The 25976-nt window shown below is 40.9% G+C and overlaps 1 protein-coding gene across 2 annotated transcripts in view; it reads right to left on the reverse strand.

The window, feature by feature from the left end:
* SEMA3E (semaphorin 3E) overlaps positions 1 to 25976 on the reverse strand; it is a 391499-nt gene that overhangs the window by 136604 nt on the left and 228919 nt on the right. For both annotated transcript variants that reach the window (XM_075345228.1, XM_075345227.1), the window contains exon 2: positions 11512 to 11672. In XM_075345228.1, the coding sequence (XP_075201343.1) occupies positions 11512 to 11672 (161 nt within the window). The remainder of the gene's footprint in view (positions 1 to 11511; positions 11673 to 25976) is intronic.

Raw genomic sequence — 25976 nt, forward strand, 5'->3', positions numbered from 1 at the left:
TGGAATTTGTATATGAAAGATTGGGTTTTAGGAACAAAGACAGTGTTGGCAGCAGGGTTAATTGAAGAGCCAGCCTACAGTGGAGTGGAATAAGGGGAATATTGTGAATCATATTTCCTGGTTTTAGCAGTGTAGTGTGTAGTGTAGTGGAGGCTAAAGCAGAAGTCACATGCAGGAGGAAGCAGAGGTGGTCAGAATCAGTTTGCATGATTAGATCCATGGAGGCATTCCGAGGGACGAGAGGAGACTCCACACTAAGTAGTCCGTGTTAAGAGATGCGGACAGTGGCACAACAGTTTGTTACGGGGATCCTTTTTTAGAGAGAAAGAGGAAACCACCTGAAGGCACTGGCACAGGGGAATAGACTATAGAAGTGACCTCAAAGTGTCAGAGCCATGCTTGGTACTCTAACTACAGCAATACACATTGACCCGTGTGGTTAGGTTCCCATGAGATACAGATAAGCCAACCTTCCCCTCCTTCCTTAGTAGCTAGTGTAAAGAGAATGAGTAATATGTCTGCAGACGTAATGGAAGAGCTGATCTTTACTAAAATATCAATGCCTTGTAAGAAGCCAAGTTTAAACACATCGCAAACAAAATAGAATGGTGTTTACATCTTGTTACCTGTGTGACACCCTGTGCCTAGTTGCCACAAATGGGAAGGAGCTTAGGTGTAAAGAAAGGTGAACATGTGAGAGGTCCTGTCCTGAGGTGACTCCTAAAACCTCTGGAGGGGCCAGCTACACATTGGCAGGGTATCAGTCCCTAGGCCACCAGTACTTTCAACATCAGTGGCAAGCTGAGAGACTGCTGTTAGCCTTTTTACAAAGAGCAGTGAATTGCCTGGGAGCACAATGACATGTTTAAGTCTGGAAACTTCTAGAAGCAATAGTGAGTTTTCCCTCAGGATTCAAGTCACCTCCTCGCCACAAGAGATTAACGATCCAGGGTTCTCTTGTCTTGGAAATCTCAGGATACCAAGAAACCTACTACCAGGTAGGGAAGTAGCAGCAGGAGGAATACACTACCACCACACAGCAGAGAAACCAAACTCTCATTAGGGCAGGAAGAACCAGCATTATTGTAATGGCGGTGGGAAAGGTTCTGGAAGGTTCTGCAGCACTCCAGTAAAAGGTAAAAGCTCACTGTCCTGTCTCTGGCTGAATTATTCTCCACTTTGCCATCCCTATCTCAACAACATCCACAGGAACCAGCCCTAGCAAGAGGGGCAAGAGGACAACCCTCTGGCACTACGTGTTACCACCTAATTCCAGGGGACTTTTAGCAGTACCTGGCCATACCAAAGCTGAAAATCCCAACTGGCATCACAAACTCTTTATTTCTTTATTTTATTTATTTTATTTTTCCCCCCTTTTTTAATATTATTTTTTAACCCCATTACAAAAGCCTATCGCTTGTGCCCGGTACAGCCACATTGCCACTCGGACCCACCACCGTGACATCAGAGGTCTACTGGGGGCAGCACACCTGTAAAGTGCATAAAGTTTTTTAACTGTAACTGTAACTCTTCCTTATCACTTTAAACGAGGTACCATGCAGTGCGCATCAGGTGATAAGGAGCCAGTCGACAGCTCAAAAGTACCGATGCGATGAGGTAAAGCTTCCACACACACTAAACCTATCTCTCTATCTATCTATAAACCAAGTTCCTCACCCATGACTACCACCCTCAGCATGCTTACAGGGACATCATACTGTGTATAGGAGAGCTGTGGGGACATCATAGTGTGTCAAGGCGAGCTTTGGGCTCATCAAACTGTATTGTGTGAAGCCGTTGGCCCAACATATTGTGTATAAGGGAGCTGTGAGGACATCATATTGTGTATAGGGTAGCTGTATGCCTAATGTAATGTGTACAGATGGCTGTGTAGGATTATACTGTGTAGGGTAGCTATGGGGATATCATACTGTGTAGAAGGGTACTGTGAGCACATCATACTGTGTATAGGTGACCTGTGGGGTCATCATAATGTGTGGACAGGAGCTGTGAGCCCAACATACTGTACAGAGAGGAGCTGTGGGAATGTCATACTGTGTAAGAGGGAGCTGTGAGCCCATAACACTGTGCATAGGGGACTATGAAGACATGATACAGTGCATAAGAGCAATGACTGGGCAGTTAATTTACAGGGATATAGTCTATTCAGGAATGACCATGCAAATAGGCAAAGGAAGATGTGTGTATATATGTAAAATCATCCCTAAAACCTATCGTAAGTGATAATAAATGTGAGCTTAATGAAAATGTAGAATACGTGGTGGTGGGAGAAAGAACAATAAAATACTGATAAGGGGTTTATTATAAGTCTCCAAATATAATGAAAATTGCAGAAAATATACCCATAAAGCAAATAAATGAGACAGAGAATCAGGGGGCATAGATGCTCTTGAGAAAAACAGAATTTTACCCCTATACAAGTCACTAGTGCAACCACACATTGAATTTTGGTCTTTGGTCAACACTGAACTAGAGCGGGAGCAGAGAAGAACAACTAAGGTTTTTAAATCAGGGGCGTAAAAACCGCAGTTGCAGAGCTTGCGACTGCGACCGGGCCTGGCAGGTTAGGGGTCTAGCGCTCACCCTGCAGGGAAGCAGCTGGTTCCGCTCAGTAAGAGTGGAGCTGCGCTGTTCCTTTATTAGTTTTAACACAAGTGGCCGGGCAGTGATTGGTAGAGAAGAGCGATGTTTGAGGTTTGAGGTTCGCCAATTTCATGTTCGAGTGATCTTGGGGGGTGTTCGAGACGTTCGACGAACTCGAGCTTTTTGCTAAAAGTTTGGCAGTTCAAGTTACGTTTGAGAACGGTTTGAGCACCAAAAACGTGGCTTTTCACAGTAAGGCTATGTGCACACATTGCTCTCTGCATGCGTCCTGCGTCCCCAGCACAATACCTCTCTCTTTCCTACTCACCGATCACGGGCACCTCGCTGCACGCTGCCACAAATCTGTGGTGTCTTTTCCTCTTTTGAAAATGGCTGCCGCTTCATTATTCAATCAGTTATTCCATGCTTTCCCCGCACACCGGCGCCTATGAATGTTTGCAGTTAGACACGCCCCCACGATGAGTGACAGCTGTCTCACTGCAACCAATCACAGCTGCCCGCGGGCGGGTCTATATCGTGCAGTAAAATAAATAACTAAATAATAATAATAAAAAAAATGCGGTTCCCCCCATATTTGATACCAGCCAGGATAAAGCCACATGGCTGGAGGCTGGTATTGTCAAGATGGAGAGCACCACGTTATCGGGAGCCCACCACCCTAACAATATCAGCAGGCAGCCGCCCAGAATTGCCGTATCCATTAGATGCGACAGTCCCGGGACTCTACCCAGCTCATATCGAATTGCTCTGGTGCAGTGGCAATCGAGGAAATAATGTGGTTAATCATGACAGGCGTCTCCCTGAGACACCTTCCATGATTAAACTGTAAGTGAAAGTAAAGAAACACACACAGGGAAAAATCCTTTTTTTGGAATAAAAGACAAAAAAACATTCTCTTTCAACATTTTATTATATCCCCAAATACCCCTCCAGGTCCGAAGTAATCCACACGACACTGTCAGCTCTGCTACAGAACACGAGTGCTCTGTATCCTCTCCATGTAGCACATGAAGAGAATCGCGCTGTCACCTCAGACTTCAGTCTGCTTTCAAGACCTCAAGATAACGAAATCTGCCTACATTCCTCTTTTTTTTTTTGCACTGATGCATCAGCTGATTGTATAAAAGCTGTTTATACAATCAGTTGCTGTGTCGTGTGGTTCAGGCCCTTGAACGTGACACATCATCTGATTGCTTTGCCTTCCAGCAAACCGATCAGATGATATTGGATCTGAATTGGATGGCGTGGGACCCTTGACCCAGGATTACTGCTGAGGGGGGTTCTTTATTTCAATAAAGATAGAGTCACTAATTGTGTTGTGTTTTATTTCTAATAAAAATATTTTTCTGTGTGTTGTGTTTTTTTTATCTGTACTAGAAATTCATGGTGGCCATGTCTAATATTGGTGTGACACCATGAATTTTGGGCTTAGGGCCAGTTGATAATATACAGCTAGCCCTAACCCCCATTATTACCCAACGAGCCACCCGTCACCAGGGCCGCTGGAAAAGTTGAATACAGCACCAGAAGATGGCGCTTCTATGAAAGCGCAATTTTCTGGGGCGGCTGCGGACTGCAATTCACAGTAAGGGTGCCCAGAAAGCTTGGGCACCCTGAGCTGCGGATTCCAATCCCCAGCTGCCTAGTTGTACCTGGCTGGACACAAAAATTGGGCAAAGCCCACGTCATTTTTTTTTAATTATTTCATAAAATTCATAAAATAATTAAAAAAAGGGCTTCCCTATATTTTTGGTTCCCAGCCGGGTACAAATAGGCAGCTGGGGGTTGGGGGCACCCCGTGGCTGCCTGCTGTACCTGACTAGCATACAAAAACATGGTAAAGCCCACGTAATTTTTTTGGGGGCAAAAAACTCCTGCATACAGTCCTGGATGGAGTATGCTGAGCCTTGTAGTTCTGCAGCTGCTGTCTGTCTGTATGGAGGAGAGCAGACAGCAGCTGCAGAACGACAAGGCTCAGCATGCTCCATTCACTATTGTATGCAGGAGAGCAGACAGCAGCTGCAGAACTACAAGGCTCAGCATACGCTATCCAGGACTGTATGCAGGAGTTTTTTGCCCACCAAAAAAATGACGTGGGCTTCGCGATATTTTTGTATGCTAGCCAGGTACAGCAGGCAGGTACGGCTGCCCCAACCCCCAGCTGCCTATTTGTACCCGTCTGGGAACAAAAAAAATAGGGAAGCCCTTTTTTTAATTATTTCAAAAATTTCATGAAATAATTAAAAAAAAATCGACATGAGCTTCGCCCCATTTTTGTGTCTAGCCAGGTACAACTAGGCAGCTGGGGATTGGAATCAGCAGCACAGGTTGGCCTGAGCTTTCTGGGCCCCTCTGCTGTGAATTACAGTCCGCAGCCGCCCCAGAAAATGGTGCTTTCATAGAAGCGCCATCATCTGGCGCTGTATCCAACTCTTCCAGTAGCCCTGAAGCCGGGTGGCTTGCTGGGTAATAATGAGTTAATACTAGCTTTCTTTTACTAGATAGTATTAAGTCAGAGATTCTTAATGTCAGGCAAGTTTGACCCGGCCATTAAGAATCTCCAATAAAGGGTTAAAAAAAAGACATCACACAGTGAAAAAATACTTTAATAGAAATAAATACACAGATATATTAGAGACTCCATGTTTATTAATCACTTTCACCCCTCCACGATCCATGGTCTTCTGTCTTCTTTCTCCTTCAACCCATGCAGCTCTGCTACATCAGACAGGGCTGCATGGGAGGAAGGACGCTGCTGCTCCCCGTGCAGTCTAATCACTCAGTCAGTGAGCAGAGGCTGCAGGCTGTAAGCGGTGACATCACTGCTGACAGGCGGGTTGCTATAGCAACGGTGATTTTAGGTATTGACCGGCTGTGGCAGCCGGTGAATAACGGAACGGGGAAGCAGAACGGGGAAGCCGACCATGTGCCAGAGAATTTCGCCGGTACACGGAGATGCTGGAACGATCACCGCGTACTGCAGAGTTGCAATGACAGGACCTAGCATGATGTCATAGCCATATGACCAGTCTGTAGCCAATGAGATAATAGACACGTGACTGGTCCCATGCTTTTTTTGACATCACGGAAGTTCCTATCATCAGTGCTGGTTACCGGTAGGACGCTGCGATTATCAGAAGGAAAAGCGGCGGGAGACAGAGTGCAGGATGCGTCGCGGGGACCTGTAAGTGTAATAGCAATGTTTATTAACTGTATGTGTACATTTAGAATGTGTTTTTATGTGTTTGTGTTTGCCTGCCATTGGTTTCAATGGGGTTCGAGAGGTTTGTCGAACGGTTCGTCGAACGTTCATCGAACGGAGCCTCCGTTCGACGAACCGAACCGAACTCAAACCTTCAGAGGTTTGCTCATCTCTAGTGATTAACTCTGTCCCCTCCAACCTCTTCCTGCCTGTGAACTTGGGCTCTCTGGCCCTGTCACATTGCTGTCTTCTACAGAGTGTGGAGTGTGGAACTGCTGCCATCGTGAGCTGCAGGTAACCTAATGGTCAGTGTAGCCCCTTCCTCTCCCTCCCTCTTGTCACTAGAAGCAGTCAGGACTGAGAGCAGAGGGAGAGGAAGGAGAACATGGCAGTTGTAGCAGCTACTCCTGTGACAGGGGCAGCTCATCTCCCAGTCCTGCTCTGTGCTGTGTCCTCCATTTCTGCAGACCAGAGACTTCACTGGTCATGGCTGCTGTCCTATGATGGGACATGGATGTGAAAGCCCCACTGCTCCTGGAGACTGACTTCAGCATAGGTAATTACATGTAATAGTGTGTATGCTGTATATGGTGTATATTAGTGTGTATGTGGGTAGTATATGGTGTATGTGGGTAGTATATAGAGTATATCAGTGTGCATGTGGGTAATATATAGTGTATATCAGGGTGTATATGGGTAGTATATAGAGTATATCAGTGTGTATGTGGGTAGGATATACTGTATATCGGTTTGTATATGGGTAGTATATAGTGTATATGAGTGTCTATGTGGGCATTATATAGTGTGTATGAGGGTGTATGCAGGTAGTATATAGCGTATAGAAGTTTGCATATAATGTATATAATAGTTTGTTTTGTATGTGTCTATATGATATACAGTAAATGTAATAGTGTGTACGGTATACTATGCCTTTAATAGTGTATGTACAGTATACAGCGTGTGTTTCTCTGTAGGGGTATATGTATGAGTACATGTGGAAAAACTGTGTCAGAAGAGAGCACCACGCACTGGGGCAGACGAGGGAAGGGGGGTATAATTGTTACTTTTTTTTAAAGTGTGCTGTGTGATGGGGATCATACTGTATGTACCAGGATTGGGATAATACCGTCTATATATATACATATATATATATATATATATATATATATATATATAAAAATATATATGTATATATATATATATATACAGTAAACACAGTATACAAGGATGAGGGACAAAGATTAAAGCATGGATTGGGAAAGCTGGGTGAACGAGGCTCTTTCCCTTAGCACCCAGCTTTTCCATGCTCTGCTATACATCTATCCCTCAGCACCCAGCTTTTCCATGCTCTGCTATACATCTTTCTCTCAGCATCCAGCTTTTCCATACGCTGATATCAAGGGAGAGGTGGGTGCTGAGGTAAAGATGTATAGCAGAGCATGGGAAAGCTGCATGCTGAGGGAAAGATGTACAACAGAGCATGGGATAGTTGGTTCTGAGGGAAAGATGTATAGCAAAGCATGGGAAAGCAGGGTGCCGAGGACAAGATGGATATCAGAACATAGGAAAGCTGGATGCTGATAGAATGAGGAATTTCAGAGCATGGGAAAGCTAGGTGCTGAGAGAAAGAGCCGAGTGTCGGTGTCATTATCCCGTACCCTGAGTGTCGATGTAATTATCCCATACCTCAAGTATTGGTATAATTATCCCATACCAAATTTTGCATCAGGGCCCCTTCAAACTCTAGTTACGCCATTGATTAAAGGAATGGGTAGACTGCAATATCAAGTAGGTTATTAAATTTAGTTATTCAGTTTAGACAAACAAAGGCTTAGTATTATAATACACAAATATATGAGGAACACTTAGGAGCACTAAGAATGCAGGCAAACCTGTTATAGAAAGATTTTATGCTTGGTTGATTAAATATCTTTAATCAAAGTTACAGAAAAGCACTGCACTTTAATTGACTGCTGCAACATGGATGGGTCTTTGTGGGTCGGGTCCTCACATTTATTCCTCCTCCGGCATCCTCCTGTCTTGGAGTTTGTGCATTGCAACAGTACTGAAGTCTTCATTAAAATGGAGCTGGATTTTGCGCATGCGCATACCGTGATCTCTGGTGCCATTTTATTGAACACACTGAGGTGAAGACCAGGGGAATCATCAGCTCGTAAGCCGATGTTTTTTTTTCTCAGTCTGCAGTAAAACAGTACCGAAAATCACGGTACGCGCATGCGCAGACTCCGGTGCCATTTTAACGAGGTCCTGAGTACTGTGGCAATGCCAACGCACTGCCAACAGCAGTAATGATGTCGCAAAATGCCATATTCAAATAAAGAAAAGGGGGCAAGCTAGAAGGATGCTGGAGGAGGATTAATAAACGCAAGGACCATACCTACAAAGACCTGCCCATGTTGCACCTGTCAATCAAAGTGCAGTGCTTTTCTACAACTTTGATTAAAGTTATTTAATAAACCAAGCATTGGATCTTTCTATAACAGGTATACCTGGATTCAGCATCTTTCTGCCTGTATGGCACTGCCTTTATCTCATATAGCAAAATCCTGCATGTTGGTTCTCTATAAGTCTACCTTCAATTTAAAAAAATAAAACACAAAAAAACCTATGAATCTTTGAAACTATAAGGAAGCTGTGGGTCCATCATATTTTATTTATAGGGAAGCTGTAAAGGTGGGGCTCAGGGGACATTAGTACAGGTTAGATAGGGACCTAGTTTTATATGGACAATTAGGGCATTCTGACTGTCAAAGGTACACACAGGGAGCATTATTACTTTTCAAGGGTAAAATATGGGTACTGTATTTCTAGGGCACATGTTCAGGGCATTAATATTTTCAAAAGGTTTTTTATCATATTGATGAAAAAAGGAGGCATTTTACTTTGTAATGAGAACAGTGGTGGCATTATTATGTGGTGTAGTAAGAGAAGTAGTGATGGGCGAACCCACCCGATGTTCGGGATCGGTAGCCTTGCCTGAACGTTTTGTAAAGATCGAGACTGGGATCAAGATGACTCGAACTTGCATCTGAACACTGTACTCGGGATTTACAGTTATGGGATGGGGTGGGGGGGCTGTAAAACAAGGAATATAGTTAATAATAAACATTATCATTATTCTTAAAAGTCCCGCGACGCGTCCTGCAGACTCTGTCTCCCGTTTTCTTCTGCTTCCATGTCTGATCATTGCTGTGCCCCCCAGTTAGCACCACTGCCTAAAGGACCTTCCATGACGTCATAGCCATGTGACCAGTCTGGGGTGAATGTTGTACAGGCATTGGCTAACAGACTGGTCACATGACTATGACATCATCAAAGGTCCTGTTGACTGTCATTGTGCGAGTGTCACATCAGCATCACCTGGTATGGCTGCACACTCCCCTGACAGGAGCGGTCGGCTGCATGTATTTCCATGCAGATGAGGCGCTCATGTACGAAGAGTGTCAGTCCATGTGGGGTGATGCCGATGCAAGACTGCACGAGTCATATGCAACTGGAACTCCAGCCTAAAGGCCCCATCACACACAGAGATAAATCTTTGGCAGATCTGTGGTTGCAGTGAAATCATGGACATATTGTTCCATTTGTACACAGCCACAAACCTGGCACTGATTGTCCACAATTTCACTGCAACCACAGATCTGCCACAGATTAATCTCTGTGTGTGACAGGGCCTTAAGTGTCAGCCTGCTTCTCAGTCAGCATAGACGTTGTCTGTAGAGAGTGATGAAGCAGAGCTGACATTGCTCTAACTGTGGACAATATCAGAATGAGGATTTTTTTATAATAAAAATGGAGTCTATAAATGTCTTTTTTTGTTTTATTTCTAATAAAAAAAATTTTCTCTGTGTTGTGTTTTTTTTTGTTTACTGTTTACTAGAAGTTCATGGTGGCCATGTCTAATTTGGCGTGACAGCATGAATTTCGGGCTTAGAACCAACTGAGAATACAAAGCTGGTATTAACCCCTTTATTACCCAGCATGCCATCATCATCAGGGACGCTGGATGAGCTGGGCAAAGCTCCTGAAAATGGCGCTAAGAAATGCGCCATTTCCAGGAGCGTCTGCGGGCTGCCGAAAATCCCAGTCCCCAGCTGCCTTGTTTTACCTGATTGGCGATCAACATGTGGCGGGAGCATATGCATTTTTTTTCAGTTATTTTTTTAAATAATTAAAAATAAAAAATAATGGGCTGCCCTGTACTTTGATTGCCAGCCAAGGTAAAGCCAGGCAGATGGGGGTGACAACCCGTAGCCGTCCACTTTATATGCATTGAGAATCAAAAATACTGCGGAGAGCTACGTCATTTTTTTAAATGCTGTAAGCCAATGTTTGTACAACATTCACACCAGACTGGTCACATGGCTATGACATAATTGAAGGTCCTTTAGGCAGTGGTGCTTACAGGGGGCACAGCAATGGACGTGGAAGCAGAAGCAGAAGGGAAACAGAGTCTGCAGGACATGTCGTAGGATCTGTACGTATGATCATAATGTTTTTTAATAATGTGCTTTTTTTTTACAGCCCCTGGACCCGAACGCTAACACGAGCTTCCCAGGAAAGATGGTGTTCGGGATCGTGTACACGATCATTATGTGGTTGGTACGAACACCGAACTTTACAGTTCAGGATCACCCATCACTAAAGAGGAGCCCTGTTTTTGACCACACAGCAGGTGCAGTAATAGGGACACATACAGCAGCAACTCAGCACTGGAATATTAGCAGGATGAGGAGTTTATGAAGGTTCACAAGAGATGTAGATGGTGATGGATAAATGAGAAGTCTTCATAGTAAGCTTTGCAGATATGTCCTGACTGTAGAAATTTGCATTGTCAGTCTGGACAACATGGAAAAGACATGAAAAATGAACAATTCCATCAGAAACAATGTCAGCTGTAAGTCACCTACTATAACTGTACTGTAGCTGGTATCATGTACAGAGATCAGTACACTGGTCTTTGTACAGAGATTTTTGATCAGCACCAGTCTGTTCATCTGCTGAGGTTCTCCTATACCCACTATATGGATAAAAATAATAAAATCCAAAAAAGAACGTAATTTATTAATAGAAAAATTCAAAAATACAAACCCAGCCACCAATCCATTGAAAGCAATTAAATACTTGGCACTATTTCTTTGTTTTTTTTAATGGATTGGTGGAGACATTTGCATTTTTTAAATTTCTCTATTAATACATTATATACCTTTTTGGATGAACCAGCTGCTTGATTTCCTGATTTTCCTCCTGTTCTGATGTACACAGTGTCCGTGCAGTGGATCTCTCTTCGGGTTAGCTGACTACAGAAGAATTCATCTCCTTCTTTTTTCACTATTAGGGTGTACCACCATAGTTATATGGTTAGGGGCCCACTTAGGCGTTTCACTCTCCGAGAGCCGAATCGCTATCTACGCCTCTGGTTCTTCATAAAAAGACTGAAAGGAATAATTACAGAAGCTGCTGTGTGATGCTGCTAATAGATAACTCTTTTTCTTAAAGCAATTTTATTATTATTTTTACTATGGAATTGCTGCAATTCCATGATATACATATTCAATGGGGTCTAAGCCCGGGGCCCACTTTATGTATGTAGAACATTTGGCACAACATTTCTTTTTACTGTAATCAAATATAACCTTGGCTTGAATTATTTTGTACATTACCTCTTTAGATTTTTCAGTGATGTTTTCCAGGCTAAGTGAATACACATGATCTCTACCTCCCACAAACAGTCTTTCTTGATATTCATCCAAATACATGGTACGCAGGTCAAGACCTCCAAGCTGATTCTGGAAGGTTGAAGTTCTGTTTAAATCCCACAGCTCTGAAATACAAATGAAACAATTAAATTATAATTTACATGTTAACTGTAAATAAACATATAGGAGAATACATAAAATGAGAATGACTTCTACATGATGGAAGCAACCGTGGAACTTTGGTCTTTCCGAGAAGAAAGCAATAATAAGTGGTACTTGCAAAGATTGTAAGCTAGAATTAAGTTTATAGATTAGCACTGAGCTGTAGATATTCCGTAAGACTAGATGGAAACTGAAGTTGGCAACTTTGCACATTTATCCACAAAAATAGTTGTCTTTGTGTAACAAAACTTTAAATCTAAAACAATAAATATGTAACACTTTAGAGCCATCTGGCTGCTTTAAAATGATTTATTCCAGTTATGTAAAGATCACATATTTGATTTACTGTGCATATTTGGTATTTGTGTTGTAAATATAGTTTTACAATGAATAATATCCACAGCTGTGCAGTGCTGCTGGGTTCAAATCTCACCAAGGACAATTTTATTATTATTATTTAACGGCCTTCAGCTTGATGTCGAGCCACGGAGACTTGATGGATGAACTCTCTGTAGGAAGATTGATCTTGTGCAAAGCTAGCTAGGTCCACAAGGGTCTTCTCCACCATTATCTTGATTGAAAAAGCTATTGGGTTGCTGGTCTTCCTCTTCACCTTGTTCTTTCTATTCCTCTAACCATTTTGTCCTTCTCCTGTAATTGCTCTCTTCATATGATGTATCCAAAGTAGGTAAGTCGTAGCGTGGGTTCCTCCCACATTTCAAAGACATGCTGGTAGGAAATATAAATTGTGAGCTCCAATGATAGTGATGTCAAAGCACTGTTGACGCTATTGGGGTTTTAGAAGTGCGTAAAATAAATATTTGATATACTTGTTTTTCTAAGACAGAGAATACTATGCAGAAAAATGTGCTCCAGTGTCTAAGATGGAAGTTGTGTTCTCTTTGTTAACATTATGTTAATATTAAATTAGAATTTGAGCTCTTTAAAGTTCTACTTCGTCTTCTTGTTTGTATTATTATTATTATTGACACTTTTTGTAAAGAGATTGAATGTCATTACAATTATAAAGTATATTGCATGTGATTCTCTTCCCTATAAGTGTTGGTTCATCAGCAATGATTTCTAACTCTTAAAGGTAACCTTTCAGGTCCCAAATGGCCTCCATTCCAGCAGCATTCACACCAGTATGCCCCTAGTCCCTGCCTAAACAGCCCTGTATAATGCTATTCACTAATATGAATATATATATAAAAAAAGAGTGATAAACTGTACTGTTCCTATGCTAATTAGGGCATAGACCAGTTGAAGGGGCATTGTTTCCCCAGACTAGTTGTCTCTCTTTTGATGTTATCATGCCCCTGTGTCACAGTGACTATAGGGATAGCAGGAAACTGGGGCTCCTAAGCTGACCCTCAAGCTAGGGGGCCCTATGCTATTCCTACTCGCAGGGATACCGCTAAAGGGGGGGAGTCCTGAATATCCTTCCTGGCCCTTCTCCTGAGCAGCCCTGATCTGATACACCCTCCTCCTCCCCAGGTGGGACCGGGACTGAAGTGAAACACACAGTGATACAAAAAAGAATGGAAGCAGCAGCACTCACCGTTTGTGTCCAAGTGTCATTTACACCAAACATATAGACCAACACAGTACAACCTATACCTGGCTTGGGCAGAATATTTCACTCAGCTTAAATATGAGAGCAACAGATGTAATTGGCTTCCTCATCACATGTGATCAAAGTAGCCTAACAAGCAGGCTAGCAGATATTAACTCTTGCTACACTGACTATGATTGAGCACACAGCAGGTCTACACTTGAGTCTGCCTGTGTTGATCAGAAACACCAGTGAAACCATTGGTCAGAGTGGCAGAATCTGCAATGGGAACAGAGCCTAACAATGCCATGAAACTTGGCAATGTTCATGCAAAACTCTGTGTGACACCCTGTGGGCATGGTAACAAAATTGTCACAAGTTGGCGTCACCACTAGCTCCTTGAAATCTTGCACATGTGTGCGGCTTATTTCAGCCATGTCAGTGCACCCTTGAAGCTGGGTATATGCTTCCCAGCTTCATTAATCTCACTGGGCATGATTAGAAGTTCAGAAGACATGTATGTGACTCATCTTCTGAACTTCCAGTCAAGTCCAGTGCACCTAATCAAGCCGGAAAGCATGATAACATGGAAAGTCAAGGCCCTATTTAACATAGGAACAGAGCAATTAATAAGTAATCTTTTTAAACATTCATATAAGTGAAAAACATTATATAGGGAGGGGTTATTAGGCAGGGAATTTGGCCATATAGAAATGAATGCTGCTGGGTTGGAGGGCATACTGGATGTGACAGGTTCCCTTTAAGTATTTTTTATTTTTATCTTTATAATTTGCAGCACTTTATATAATACATTGATATTTATTCTAATCATTTAAGTTTATTCACTTTCATATTATAGACTTGAAAATGTAATATGCTTATGGATTGTTTAAAAGATGAAAAGATATTGGTTGGGCTGGAACTTAAACTCATGGCTCTATGCTACACATACAGGGTTTTCTATCCCATCTCTTTGGTTTAGTTTCTTTTGCATTACTAGAATGACAGTGAACCTAACCTCTCCTGTGAACTTGCCCTTAAACTAAATTGAGTGTCATGTCGCTTTGTGAAGAATGTCTAGGAATTCCACACACTCATGGGAACACAAGAGGTGCCTAGTCAATAGAGTCCAGAGATAGTAGACTATAAGTATTTGAACAGAACAAAATAAAATCAAACAGGATCACAGACATAGACTCATAATACAAAGGCAGAATGAAGGCCAAGCCCAAGATGGTGCAGGTGGCAGCAATCAGAATTGACATTGCAGGTCAAAGGCAGTAGAAACAGCAATGAAACCTTTGCTTCTCATTATGAAGACAATAATTAGTCCCTTATGATATAACCTGATGATTTTCAATCAGAAGAATGAACGTAACCATTGTTGGAATAAGATATCCCAAAGTACATCAGGCCAATAAGACCAATGATAAATGTGGTTAAGATTTGTATGTAAAGCTCAGTTTGTTTGCAATTAATAATGTCCAAAGTCATCTGTGTAGCACCGAAATTTTTTAATGCATAACTATTCTCAAGTTATAGTCTTTATTAGAATCTGTAGTTATCTCTGTTATAGGATGATGTAGTTATTATTATTATTATTTTTTGTAGCACCATTTATTCCATGGAGCTTTAAAAGTTAAAGGGGATATACATCGCATTGACAAGTACAATAATTATATCAAAAGAAGGCACAGACAGGTACAGAAGGAGAGAGTACCCTGCCCGCGAGAGCTCACAGTCTACATATATTATACTATAACTTAGTGTCCCAGTGCATAATGAATGCAAGTTTTCTATACAGCATCAAGCATTATCTACTCTCATTGGTGTGTAAAATTGCAAACGTTTTGGTAGCTGGCAACCATAAGGAGTACAATTTCTCCCTGAATTATGGATATATAATATTCATTGGTGGTATGTATAAAATGTGTTATGGATGTTTAATAAGATGTGTTATGTTCATATAGCAACTCTCAAGGGTTAAAAGTCACACACTAAAAAACTGCAACTGACCCTGCTGGACCCTGTACACACAAGAGATTGCAACCACGTTGTCCCTTATTGTTCCTTTTGGCATTGCAATAGCCCTGATCTCAGACTAAACGATAGCAGCTTGAGTCTATTCTGCATGATTGGCCCTTGAGAACTTCATGTTCTAACTAAGGTACTGGAGGCAGAGTAGAGGGCAAATTACCAACAGAAGGGAAAGTGTACTGAAGTAGATGGTGATCCCAGAGTGAGCAAGACAAACAACAAAATACCAGAAAGGGTTTATATTGCCAAAGAATATGCCTCCTACCTACTAACAACACACATAAGATAGGTGCAGGTTGAAGAACATAACCAACAGAGTGGTAACCTGGCTGGTCATCCTCTGACTGGCAGAAAGTAAAAGCAATATCACTGGATTTCAAAATGAAATAATCACCAGCAGGAAATACCAGAAGAAAAAAAGTATTTAAAGACCCACCCAAAAGGTGGTTGGTCAGGCAAACAAGTAAATGAATACAACATTTACCCTAAAAGAACTAAAGCAAGGATAACAGAAACTAAACACTTGGAAAAAAAGGTGTATCTGCTCTCATCCAGTGGACAGAGAAGCAGACCACAGAGCACAGACTCAAGGGTTCGAATCCAGAAGTATGACAGTATCCTACCATCTACTTGGGGCCACTGAACCCACAAAGATCCCCAACCACTGATGGCACTGACACAACTCTCTCACTAGGTGATCTGCATGCAAATATCTTGCATCAACCTAGGAATTATTCTTTGGACCAAAACCCTCTCATTTAATGAGATACTGCAGGCGACGCCTAGAGCCCAAAACTCGCTTTACCTCATACTTCTTATCATCCTCTAAGTCAACCTCAATGATATCTTGGAGACCTAGCATGCCTTCAAACTTTTTACAAAGCGAAAAATGTAAGGAATTATTAATCATCCATGCAACTGGGAGTTGGAGCTTGACAGTCACTGGATTGATTTTGATTACCTTTTTTGGACCGACAATGTAGGAGCAAACTTCTTTGATAGAACTTTTAGATGGAGACTTTTTGAAGATAGCCACAAAAAAATCTCATACCTTAACGATAGGAGCTCTCCTTTGTCTGCACTTAGCAGTTCTATTTGTGCGATCGCAAGTAATTAAAATACCTTTCTCATCTTCTCTTCAAACCTTAATCAAATGAGAAGAATAAATTTCCTCCTCTGCAACTGCTAACTGCAAACTAGAAAAAAAATCTAAAATCTAGATGACAGCCACACAACAGAGAAAAGGCAAGATACCGGTAGGAGTTGCAATGCGTTTATTGAGAGTGAACTAAGCCAGAAAGAGAAAATCCACCCAGTCCTCTTAATTAGAAGAAGCAAAACATCTTAGATATTGTTTTAATTCTTGGTTCATTCCCTCCATATGATCATTAGTGTTAGAATGATAACCTGAAGAGAACAAAAGCTTAACTCCTAACCTGGAGGAAAAGCTATGCCAAAAGCTAGCCATAAAGAGAGACACGTTATACATGAAAGAATTTTTAGGAACACCGTGTAGCTTAACGGCATAAGAGATAAAAAATGCAGCTAATTTCTAAGCCGTAGGCAATTTTGGTAGAGGAACCAAGTTAACCATCTTGCTGAAATGGTCCACTCCACTCATAGTACCTTGTTAGGCAAAAAAAAACCCTACTGGGGCCAGACGAGAGACGTTAGACCTGCATTTATAATCATATTCGTCAACATCCTTTTGAGCACTATGCCACCAAATGGACCTGGAAACATTTCTCCAGATAGCAGAGGAACTAGGATGCCTGGCCAACATGGAGTCAGGCACTTAATTAAGAAGGTCAGTACGAAGGGAAGACAGCACAAACATTTTGCCAGGTGGCACCAGCCTGACCCTCCACAATGCGCTGAAATTAATCCCCAGAGTACCTACCATTACCCCTTCACTAAGAATTTTGTCTCAATTTTTTCCCTCAACGCCATAATAAAACTATGTGACAAAGCATCAGCCTTAACATCCTTAGTATCAGGGAGATGCATCAAAGAAAAATATAACCAATCAAAAAAGGATCTATCTAGAATTCAATTTTTTAGCAGCATCAACATACAGTATATTTTTGTAATCACTAAAATCCATTACTTTATGCCAAGCCCCCTCCAACCAATGTCTCCATTCTTGGAAAGCTCTCTTTCAGCCAAGAGTTTGCAATTGTCTATACCATAATTGGAGTCTTGCTTATGAAAATTTTTGAGAAAAAAAGCACAAGGATGAAAGTAACCGTTTTTCTTCTGTGAAAGAAAGGCACCAAACCCCAAAGAAGAGGCATCTACCACAACTACAAAAGGCAAATCAACATCAAGTTGATTGAGGATTGGAGCTTTACAACAAGTTGTCTTGAGAGCCGCAGAGGCATCAACAGCCTCAGTCGACCAAGAGGAAGAGTCAGTCCCCTTCTTATTCATATCAGTAAGAAGTTTGACTATGAAAGGGAAACTCTTAATGAACTAATGGTAATAATTAGGAAAACCTCTGTAAAGCTTTAAGATTAGTTGGTTGTACCCAATCAAGGGTGCCCTGTAGCTTAATGGGATCTATCTGAAAACATTTAGCAGAAACCAAATTACCCAAAAACTGAATTTTATGTATCTCAAATTGACACCTCTCTAGTTTGTGAAATAAATGATTGTCACAAAGAACTGGAGGTATCTGCTGAACATGCTCCCAATGCTCTTCCCTAGAGTAAAACAAAATATCATCCAAGTATTTCACTACAAATCTACCCACTAGAGAAGAAAGGATATAATTTATGAAGTTCTAAAACACTGCATTGGTCAAGCCGAATGGCATCATCAACTGTTCCAAGTAACCCTCTGGTGTGCTGGAGGCAGTCTTCCACTTTCACCTTGGTGAACACGTATGAGGTTTTATGCTCCTCTCAGAGTCACTTGGCCCCCGCTAGTAAAAATACAGATAGGAGAGAAGAAGTAGTGGGTATGTATTATGTACAGTAATCTTATTGATCTCTCTAAAATCTGAACAAGGATGCAAGCCACCATCTTTTTTCTTAACACAGAAAAATGCCACAGCGACTGGTGAGGTGGAAGGCCTCATGTGTCCCTTAGATAGACTCTTTGGAATTTACTCCTTCAATGTATCCCTTTTAGGACGAGATATTGAACATATGAGAGTTAGGCAATTTGGCCCCTGGTATAAATTTGATAGCACTATCATATCCCCTATGTTGGGGAAGAACTTAAAATTTTGTGTCAGAAAAAAACATTCTCAAAATCCTAAATAAAACTGGAAGAAATCTCATAGATACCAGGGATTTAGATAATTGGAAAAACAAAAATTTCCCTAAGACTTATGTGGGCTTTACACATTTACACGAGCGATCGTAACCGCCCCCGTCGTTTGTGTGTCACGGGCAAATCGCTGCCCATGTCGCACAAAGTCGTTAAACCGCCATCACACGTACTTACCTGCTGAGCAACCTCACTGTGGGCGGCGAACATCATCTTCCTGAAGGGGGAGGGACTTCGGTGTCACAGCGACGTCACACAGCCGCCGGCCAATAGAAGCGGAGGGGCGGAGATGAGCGAGACGTAAACATCCCGCCCACCTCCTTCCTTCTGCATAGCCAGCGGGTGCCGTGGGACGCAGGTGAGCTGTATTCATCGTCCCCGGGGTGTCACACGGAGCAATGTGTGCTACCCCGGGTTCGATGAACAACCGGCGCCATGTTAAATAAACAATTTTTTAAAACTCAGCGACGAGTACACGACTCACGATTTGTGAGCTATTCTGCGTCGCTCGGAAGTGTCACACGAGACAACGTCGGGAACGATGCCGGATGTGCGTCACGAAAACCATGACCCTGACGATGCATCGCACGATATCTCATCTCGTGTAAAGCCCGCATAAGCCTTGTGGGTCACCCAATTGATGGTGGAATTGTGTTTTACCAACAAGGGCATATCCAATGCAATTTAAGCTGCTAAGGAGGGAAACACCATGAATTAAATAGATTGAAATAGATTCTGTGTGTAACGCTCCCACTCTTATGCACACATTCTTAACCTTAGAAGTAACATGGCTTTAAGTAAGGGGAGAATAATCAATTTTGGATACTTGAATAGGAAAACCAAGGGTAGAAACCAGGTACCCTCACTCGATAGCAAAATCACTGTCAATTAGATCTGAGGCGGAGCCTGAATTAATAAATACAGAGGTAGTTATAACATCATATTTAGTTGCCAAAGACACTTATAAAAAGAAACAACTAGCATGCATGTGAGATATCTTCAAAACTTTAGAATCAGTGTCCTTGCATATTAATGATTTTTTTTCTCTTTACCTTTAATATCATATCTGAAACACTGAATCGTTACATGGTCCATTTGACAGCAGCATAAACAGAAATGAGCAGGTGTTCCGGGTTCAACTGCCTCCTTGGACTTGCTGCAGGCCCCACTTGGCACAGGTTCTCCTGCCTTGCAGAGGTTGGAATAGCACTGACCACACACTAAATTATGGCAACTTGGGCCTGCTTTTTCTGATCACCATTGAGCACTTCATGTACTTCCTAAGGATCCAGAGGGCAGAACAGAGTACAAATTAACTAAAGAAGAGAAGGCGTGCTGAAGTGGAAAGTGATCCCAGAGTGAGCAAGTCAAACAAAAATACAAAATACAAGAAAGGGTGTATCTTGCTAAAGAATATGTTGCCTAATTACTAACAACAAACATAAGATAAGTGCAGAGTGGAAAATGTAAACCGCAGAGAAAGGTATACTGGCTGGTCTTCCACTGACTGGCAGAAACTAACAGCAATTTTTCTGGACTTCCAAATGAGAATATCACTAGCAGGAAATACCAGCAGGAGGAAAGTATTTAAAGCTGCACCTGAAAGGTGATTGGGCAGACAAATGAGTAAATGAATACACCTGTTACCCTGAGAGAACTAAAGCAAAGATAACAGAAACTAAAAACACAAAGAAAAGGTGAATCTACTGTGGTTCAGTAGACAGAGAACAGAGAAGCTGTCCACAGAGCACCGGCTGAAGGGTTCGAATATAAACAGATGATGGCCATATTTTCTGTTACTGGGGGGGATATGACTGATTGCAGAAATGAGTGCTCAAACTGGATTGGAATTTAATCTAGTCAGCAGTTCCTCTCTTATCTCAGCTGAGGAAGGAGTGAGGGGTCTGGTAGACCCTTTATTAAATCTCATCTACTGAAAATCAGTGACAGACTCCAGGAGAGGGACCAAGTATTGCAGATCTGTCCATAATTGCCATTGCATTCTCTTCCACCAGAAACCCTCATTTAATAAGACATATCTGTATTATTTACAGTTTTTTTTGTCTGTGCTATTATTATTCCATCTTTTGTAACCTTTTTTAAGTACATTATTCTTTTAGTATAATCTTTGCTGCCCTAAATGTAATCAAAAAGCCTGCAGAGGGTGAGGATAGCTTAGTCGTGTTACCCTACATATATATAAATATGCCAGAGTGCAAGAAGACTACCTATCAGGTACTTGGGAAAGCTGTGTGGCATGTGTGCTACTGAGTGACCCAGCGCAGGCATCTTCCTAAGCTATAAAAAATGGCATGTGATGGCAGCAAAAAGTGTGTCCAGATTGTGAGAACTGGCTATGGGGTTAGTATACTGTAACAAAATGAGTGGATGAGCGAGTATGGGAAGTTGGGTCGCCGTTTACAGTAGCATCTGAGGCAAGTGCTTTGCGAGCGAGTGGTGTTTGTGACAAATTAATTGCAGCATTTGTGGTATTCCTGCCAAATTGGTGGCAGCAGTAGGATGTTCATGACAACATCCAAATTGAACACTTCGAATGTAGGCATCACATGTCTGGTGCTTTAGACTTTATTTATTGATTAGGTCACCCTTTGTCTTCTTTAGTTCTAAAACATATTCGTGTGCTGTATTTCTAATCACACATGCACAGTGAATCTTTCATTACTACTTTTTTCAGAATGTATTTTTGAAGATTTATCATTCTTTCACCATGGCATGTTTCTGAAATATAATCCAATATACAAGTGTACATCATGCATGATAGCCTTAAAGGGGTTGTCCACTTTCCAGAACGTGGGATCCAAACAATGTAAATACCTAAAATAACAAACTCAGCAGTTCTCACCCTCTCTGAGTCCATCAATGGTTCCCTCCTGCTGCTATGTTCCCAGAGTTTGGCTATAGTGGTGATGACATGAGTAGCATGTATCCCCACTCTATCACATCACTGAACTCACTGCTCTTGCACTAAGCCCAGCATCACGTGCAGTCAGCCTTAGCACAGCTGCTGTGCTCAGTGACTGGCTGCAGCAGTAACACGTGCTTTTGACTTGGCTTTACTGCTGCAACTAATAAAATGGGATCATAGCAGAAGTATAGAGCTGACTTTGGAACCAGGGAGTTTGAGTATCTGCTGAGTTTGTTAATATTGGTACTATATACATTTTTGGACTTACATTCCTGAAAATGGACAAACCCTTTAATTTTTTAATACAACTTTTTGAATATTAGGCACTTCACATGACTGAGATATTGTAGCCCTAGTTCTACTTTTCTCTTTCTCTGCTTTGTGTAATATTGGAAGAACTAGAAGTTAATAAAAACAATATTACCTAATAGCAGAAATTACTAAGCAAGTAAATGAAGGGGAGTATCCAAACAAAACAAGCTGTATTGGCTGTTCTGCTTCACTGAATGCCTCATTCACTGGTTATATTTTTGTAAAGCAATACTTGGGTAACTGGTCAGTGACATATTACATTTATTTCAATTCTTTCCACATGTCATTTTAAAGGAAGCTTTAATCACTTTAATCACATGCCTGTTAAATAGATTGGCAGGGTTAATACCTTGAGCTACAAATTCCACATGTATTTTAGGTCAAGAGTTGGATCCCTATATTCTTTGAAATTGGGCAGAAATGTATTTCAGAGCACATTAGATACTATAATGGGATTTTCATTTGACTAAATTACCGTTTCAGTTGAGCTGCTTGATGTATTCTCCATTATAAACAATAAATTGAATAGTGATTAACCCACTTAAATAACCACATTGCTTGTGTATCAAAGAATGTACTTTATTTGTGGTTAGGTTTTTTTATGTTTTTATTAAAGCCAATACTTATTTCATAAATGGTAAAAATTGCAGAAAAGAAAGAAAGTAGTTTCTCTAATTCCAAGACTCGACAAGCCTCTTTAACCCTTAAGACATTGAATCGAGCTCAGTCAACTACATGTATGAATTATAATCTTGTTCTGATTCAGATGGGAAATCTGGCTAAATGGTGGCCTGTTATTCTTTATCTAACAATACTAATAATACTTCTGCATGTTCTTCTCATAGTTATAAATAAATGCCTTCAACACCTCATCTTCATCTGTACCATATACATACTGATGGTTAGTTCCTTTGTAATACCTTAGTATGGGGATTGTTTAAAACCTCTTTCAACATTGCAAGATATGAATGCATTATATATATACATATATATATATAGAAATAAATCTTTATAATTAATTTTTATATAGCGATAACATATTCTGCAGTGCTTTACATACATCAGGAACACTGTCCCCATTGGGGCTCACAATGTAAATTCTCTATCTGTATGTTTTTGGAGTGTGGGAGGAAACTGGTGGAAACCCACGCAAAGATGGAGAGAACATAAACACTCCTTGCAGATGTTGTCCTTGGTGGGAATTGAACCCAGGACCCCAGCGCTGCAGGACTGCAGTGCTAACTACTGAGCCACCATGCCGCCACTGTATATATATATAAGCAAACGTTATCCCACTTAAAGATCATGCAATCGCATAATGAATTCATGAAGGCAGAAATGTGACACACACCCTCTTTTGTCTAAGAAGATCTTGGAAGTATTAGAGAGGAAGTTTTGTATTTGTTCATTCTGAGAAGCTATTTGGTCTCCATTTACTAAGGTGATCATAAGAGATTTCGATGGAGCAGTGGGTACAACATCAATTTAAAGAGGATCTTCCTCCTTGATGAAGTCATTATGAAACCCTAGTGAAACGTGCATTAGGGTCCATAAGTCCATTCTGTGAGGAACACTGTGACTACTTCAAACTCCCTCTGGATGCTGCTATGCACTTAGCACTTTAGGTAATTGATATACTTATTCCTTTTAACTAATCATTGGTGCCATGTCTTGCATGGGTGAAGGATAGTGCTTTGGGACTTTAACATGTATTCCATTCCACCTACATCTTACTTCTCCCGAATCATCTTGCACTTGCAGTTCTACTGATCTCCTTACTGACAGATTTATGACCCATTCACCATCATGCTTGATTTTTTTACACAGTGGTTTTATTGTGTTGTCTGTGTTCTATTGTTAATAAAGTACTACAGTTTTGTACTTTATACTCCTGTCCTCCCTTTCTGATATCAATTTAAAGAGGTTGTCCACTTTGGAATGGTCCCTTAATAACAAATGGTTCATGATTGTGTCCCTGTAATAAAACCTTAATCCAGCAATACCATAAACCAATACCAATACCATAAAAAGTTGTAATTTGCTGTAAACCCTAGCAGTTAGGGTTTCATTATTTTCAACAGCACCCAAGAAGAAATCAAGCATTAGTGCTTTCATTAAAAACAATGGTTTGCCAGTGGCACTTTGGTTAGTCATTCTACATTCCCCGCTATCAGCTCAGAATTGTTCAATAGGTTATTTTGAAATTTTTTTTTGTAAACTAGGTAATTTAATTTAAAATGAATGTATTATTGTAAACTTTATATGTGATGTATCAGCCTAGCTTACATCTCATGCTTTTTTTATTTTCTACATGTTGTAGATTTGAAGTGTAAGGCCCGTTTCACACGTCAGTGAAAAACAGTGACGTTCTTCACTGACGTGTAAAACACGCACATGTCCCTCCGTGTTCCGTGATTCACCGCACACGTGGGTTGTTCATGTGCAATCCGAGATCTGTGATCCGTGATCCGTAATCCGTGATTGCATATGGACATTACTCACCTGCCTTTGCTCCTGCTGTCCATGGTGCTAAGGTCCTCAGCTCTGCAGCGTCCGCCCACCGCTCTCAGCAGCTACTTCCTGGTCAGCTATTCCTGCTCTCATGAATATTCATGAGCCAGGCAGGAGCTGCCGAGAGCAGAGGCTGCACAGCGAATCGCAGGCAAGGTAAGTTGAAAATATTTAATATTTAATATGTCCGTCATTTTCCGGTACCTGTTTCACGGATCACACACGGATCACACCATAGTGTGGTCCATGGTTCATCAGTGATGCCAGAAAAAAACGGACTTGTCTCTGTGCAGAATCACGGCCACGGGTGTACGCTGCACAGAGACACGTTCAGTGAAAAATCACTGATGTGTGAGCAGACCCATTGATTATAATGGGTCTGCGTATGTCAGTGATTCTGGTACGTATAAAAAAAGCACATACGTACTAGAATCACTGACGTGTGAAAGAGGCCTTAGCAAGTGGAAGACAAGACTTTTCGGTACAATATTTCTGCATCATTAGGATCCAATACTAATTTTAGCATTACAAGGATAATTCTCTCATTGAGACATAATAAGCCGTAATAAGCCGGTCTGGAAAAGCATAATCAAGGAATAATACTTGACAAAGACCCTTGTGCAACCAGGTGTTTTTTACAAACCAATTAGATCATGCATGATTATGAAACTGTAGCAAAAGGATGACTATTACTTACTCAGAATTCTTTGTTTAACATATGCAAGTTAGGAATACTCTATCTATACTAGTTCTAAGGTTTTTATTATATACAGTAGGTAGCATATCTATCCAATGAGTTACATAAATACATGGTTAGGTATAACCATAATTGTACATTCCAAACATTGTTTGCACTTTGCCAAGGCGTATTACAGAAAACCAAACGTTTACTGATCATTTTTCTGTTTGCTGGTTATGCGAATATTGTAGAAGCATTGTCCTTCTGGCATACCAACTAACTATGGGTTATTCAAGGTGAACTGCAGAAGTCATAGACCATATTCTACATGTAACCAACCAATTACTCCTTTAAGAAATATTAATTACTAACACTAATTAGGTCTAAATTATTGGTGAAGATCATCTCATCTGCAGAAAAAAAAACCTTTAAATAGTTCTTAAACAATGTGCATTTTTATACATCTTCATTGTTTGTCAAAAATTGTATGTAAAATCCAATCAAAGCAAATTAAGAATGATGCTCAGCATATTTGCAAATGCATACACCACATTACAAGACTTTTTGTAATTATGGTTTACTCTGATTATTTTACATTGTTTTTTGAATATTATGGTACTACCTTAGTCACTATGATGCTATGCTAACTTTTAAAATCAAGCTGTTTTTAGAGAAAAGTGAATTTATTTGAGAATTGAATCCTATTTGAATTGCAAAAACTTTAAATTCTTTTGAAGTGAAAGTTTGAGCACTTAGCTTTTTGTGAATTCAGAAAAATGGCACAGGAAGGGTATTAAAAAAAATTAAATGCTCAACCATTCCACCACCTGCTATCTGGTCCTTTCTAGCCTTTTTCTTTGTGATGTCCCCTCAGCTGTCTTCAATTGACCCCAGGGCTTTCACGGTAGAGTAAGCCTCTGATGTCACATGATTATACACCATATATCTATTTGGCACATATCAAAGTATTAGTA

This window comes from Anomaloglossus baeobatrachus, chromosome 4 (assembly GCF_048569485.1).
Source record: "Anomaloglossus baeobatrachus isolate aAnoBae1 chromosome 4, aAnoBae1.hap1, whole genome shotgun sequence".
In the NCBI taxonomy this organism is placed as follows: Eukaryota; Metazoa; Chordata; class Amphibia; order Anura; family Aromobatidae; genus Anomaloglossus; species Anomaloglossus baeobatrachus.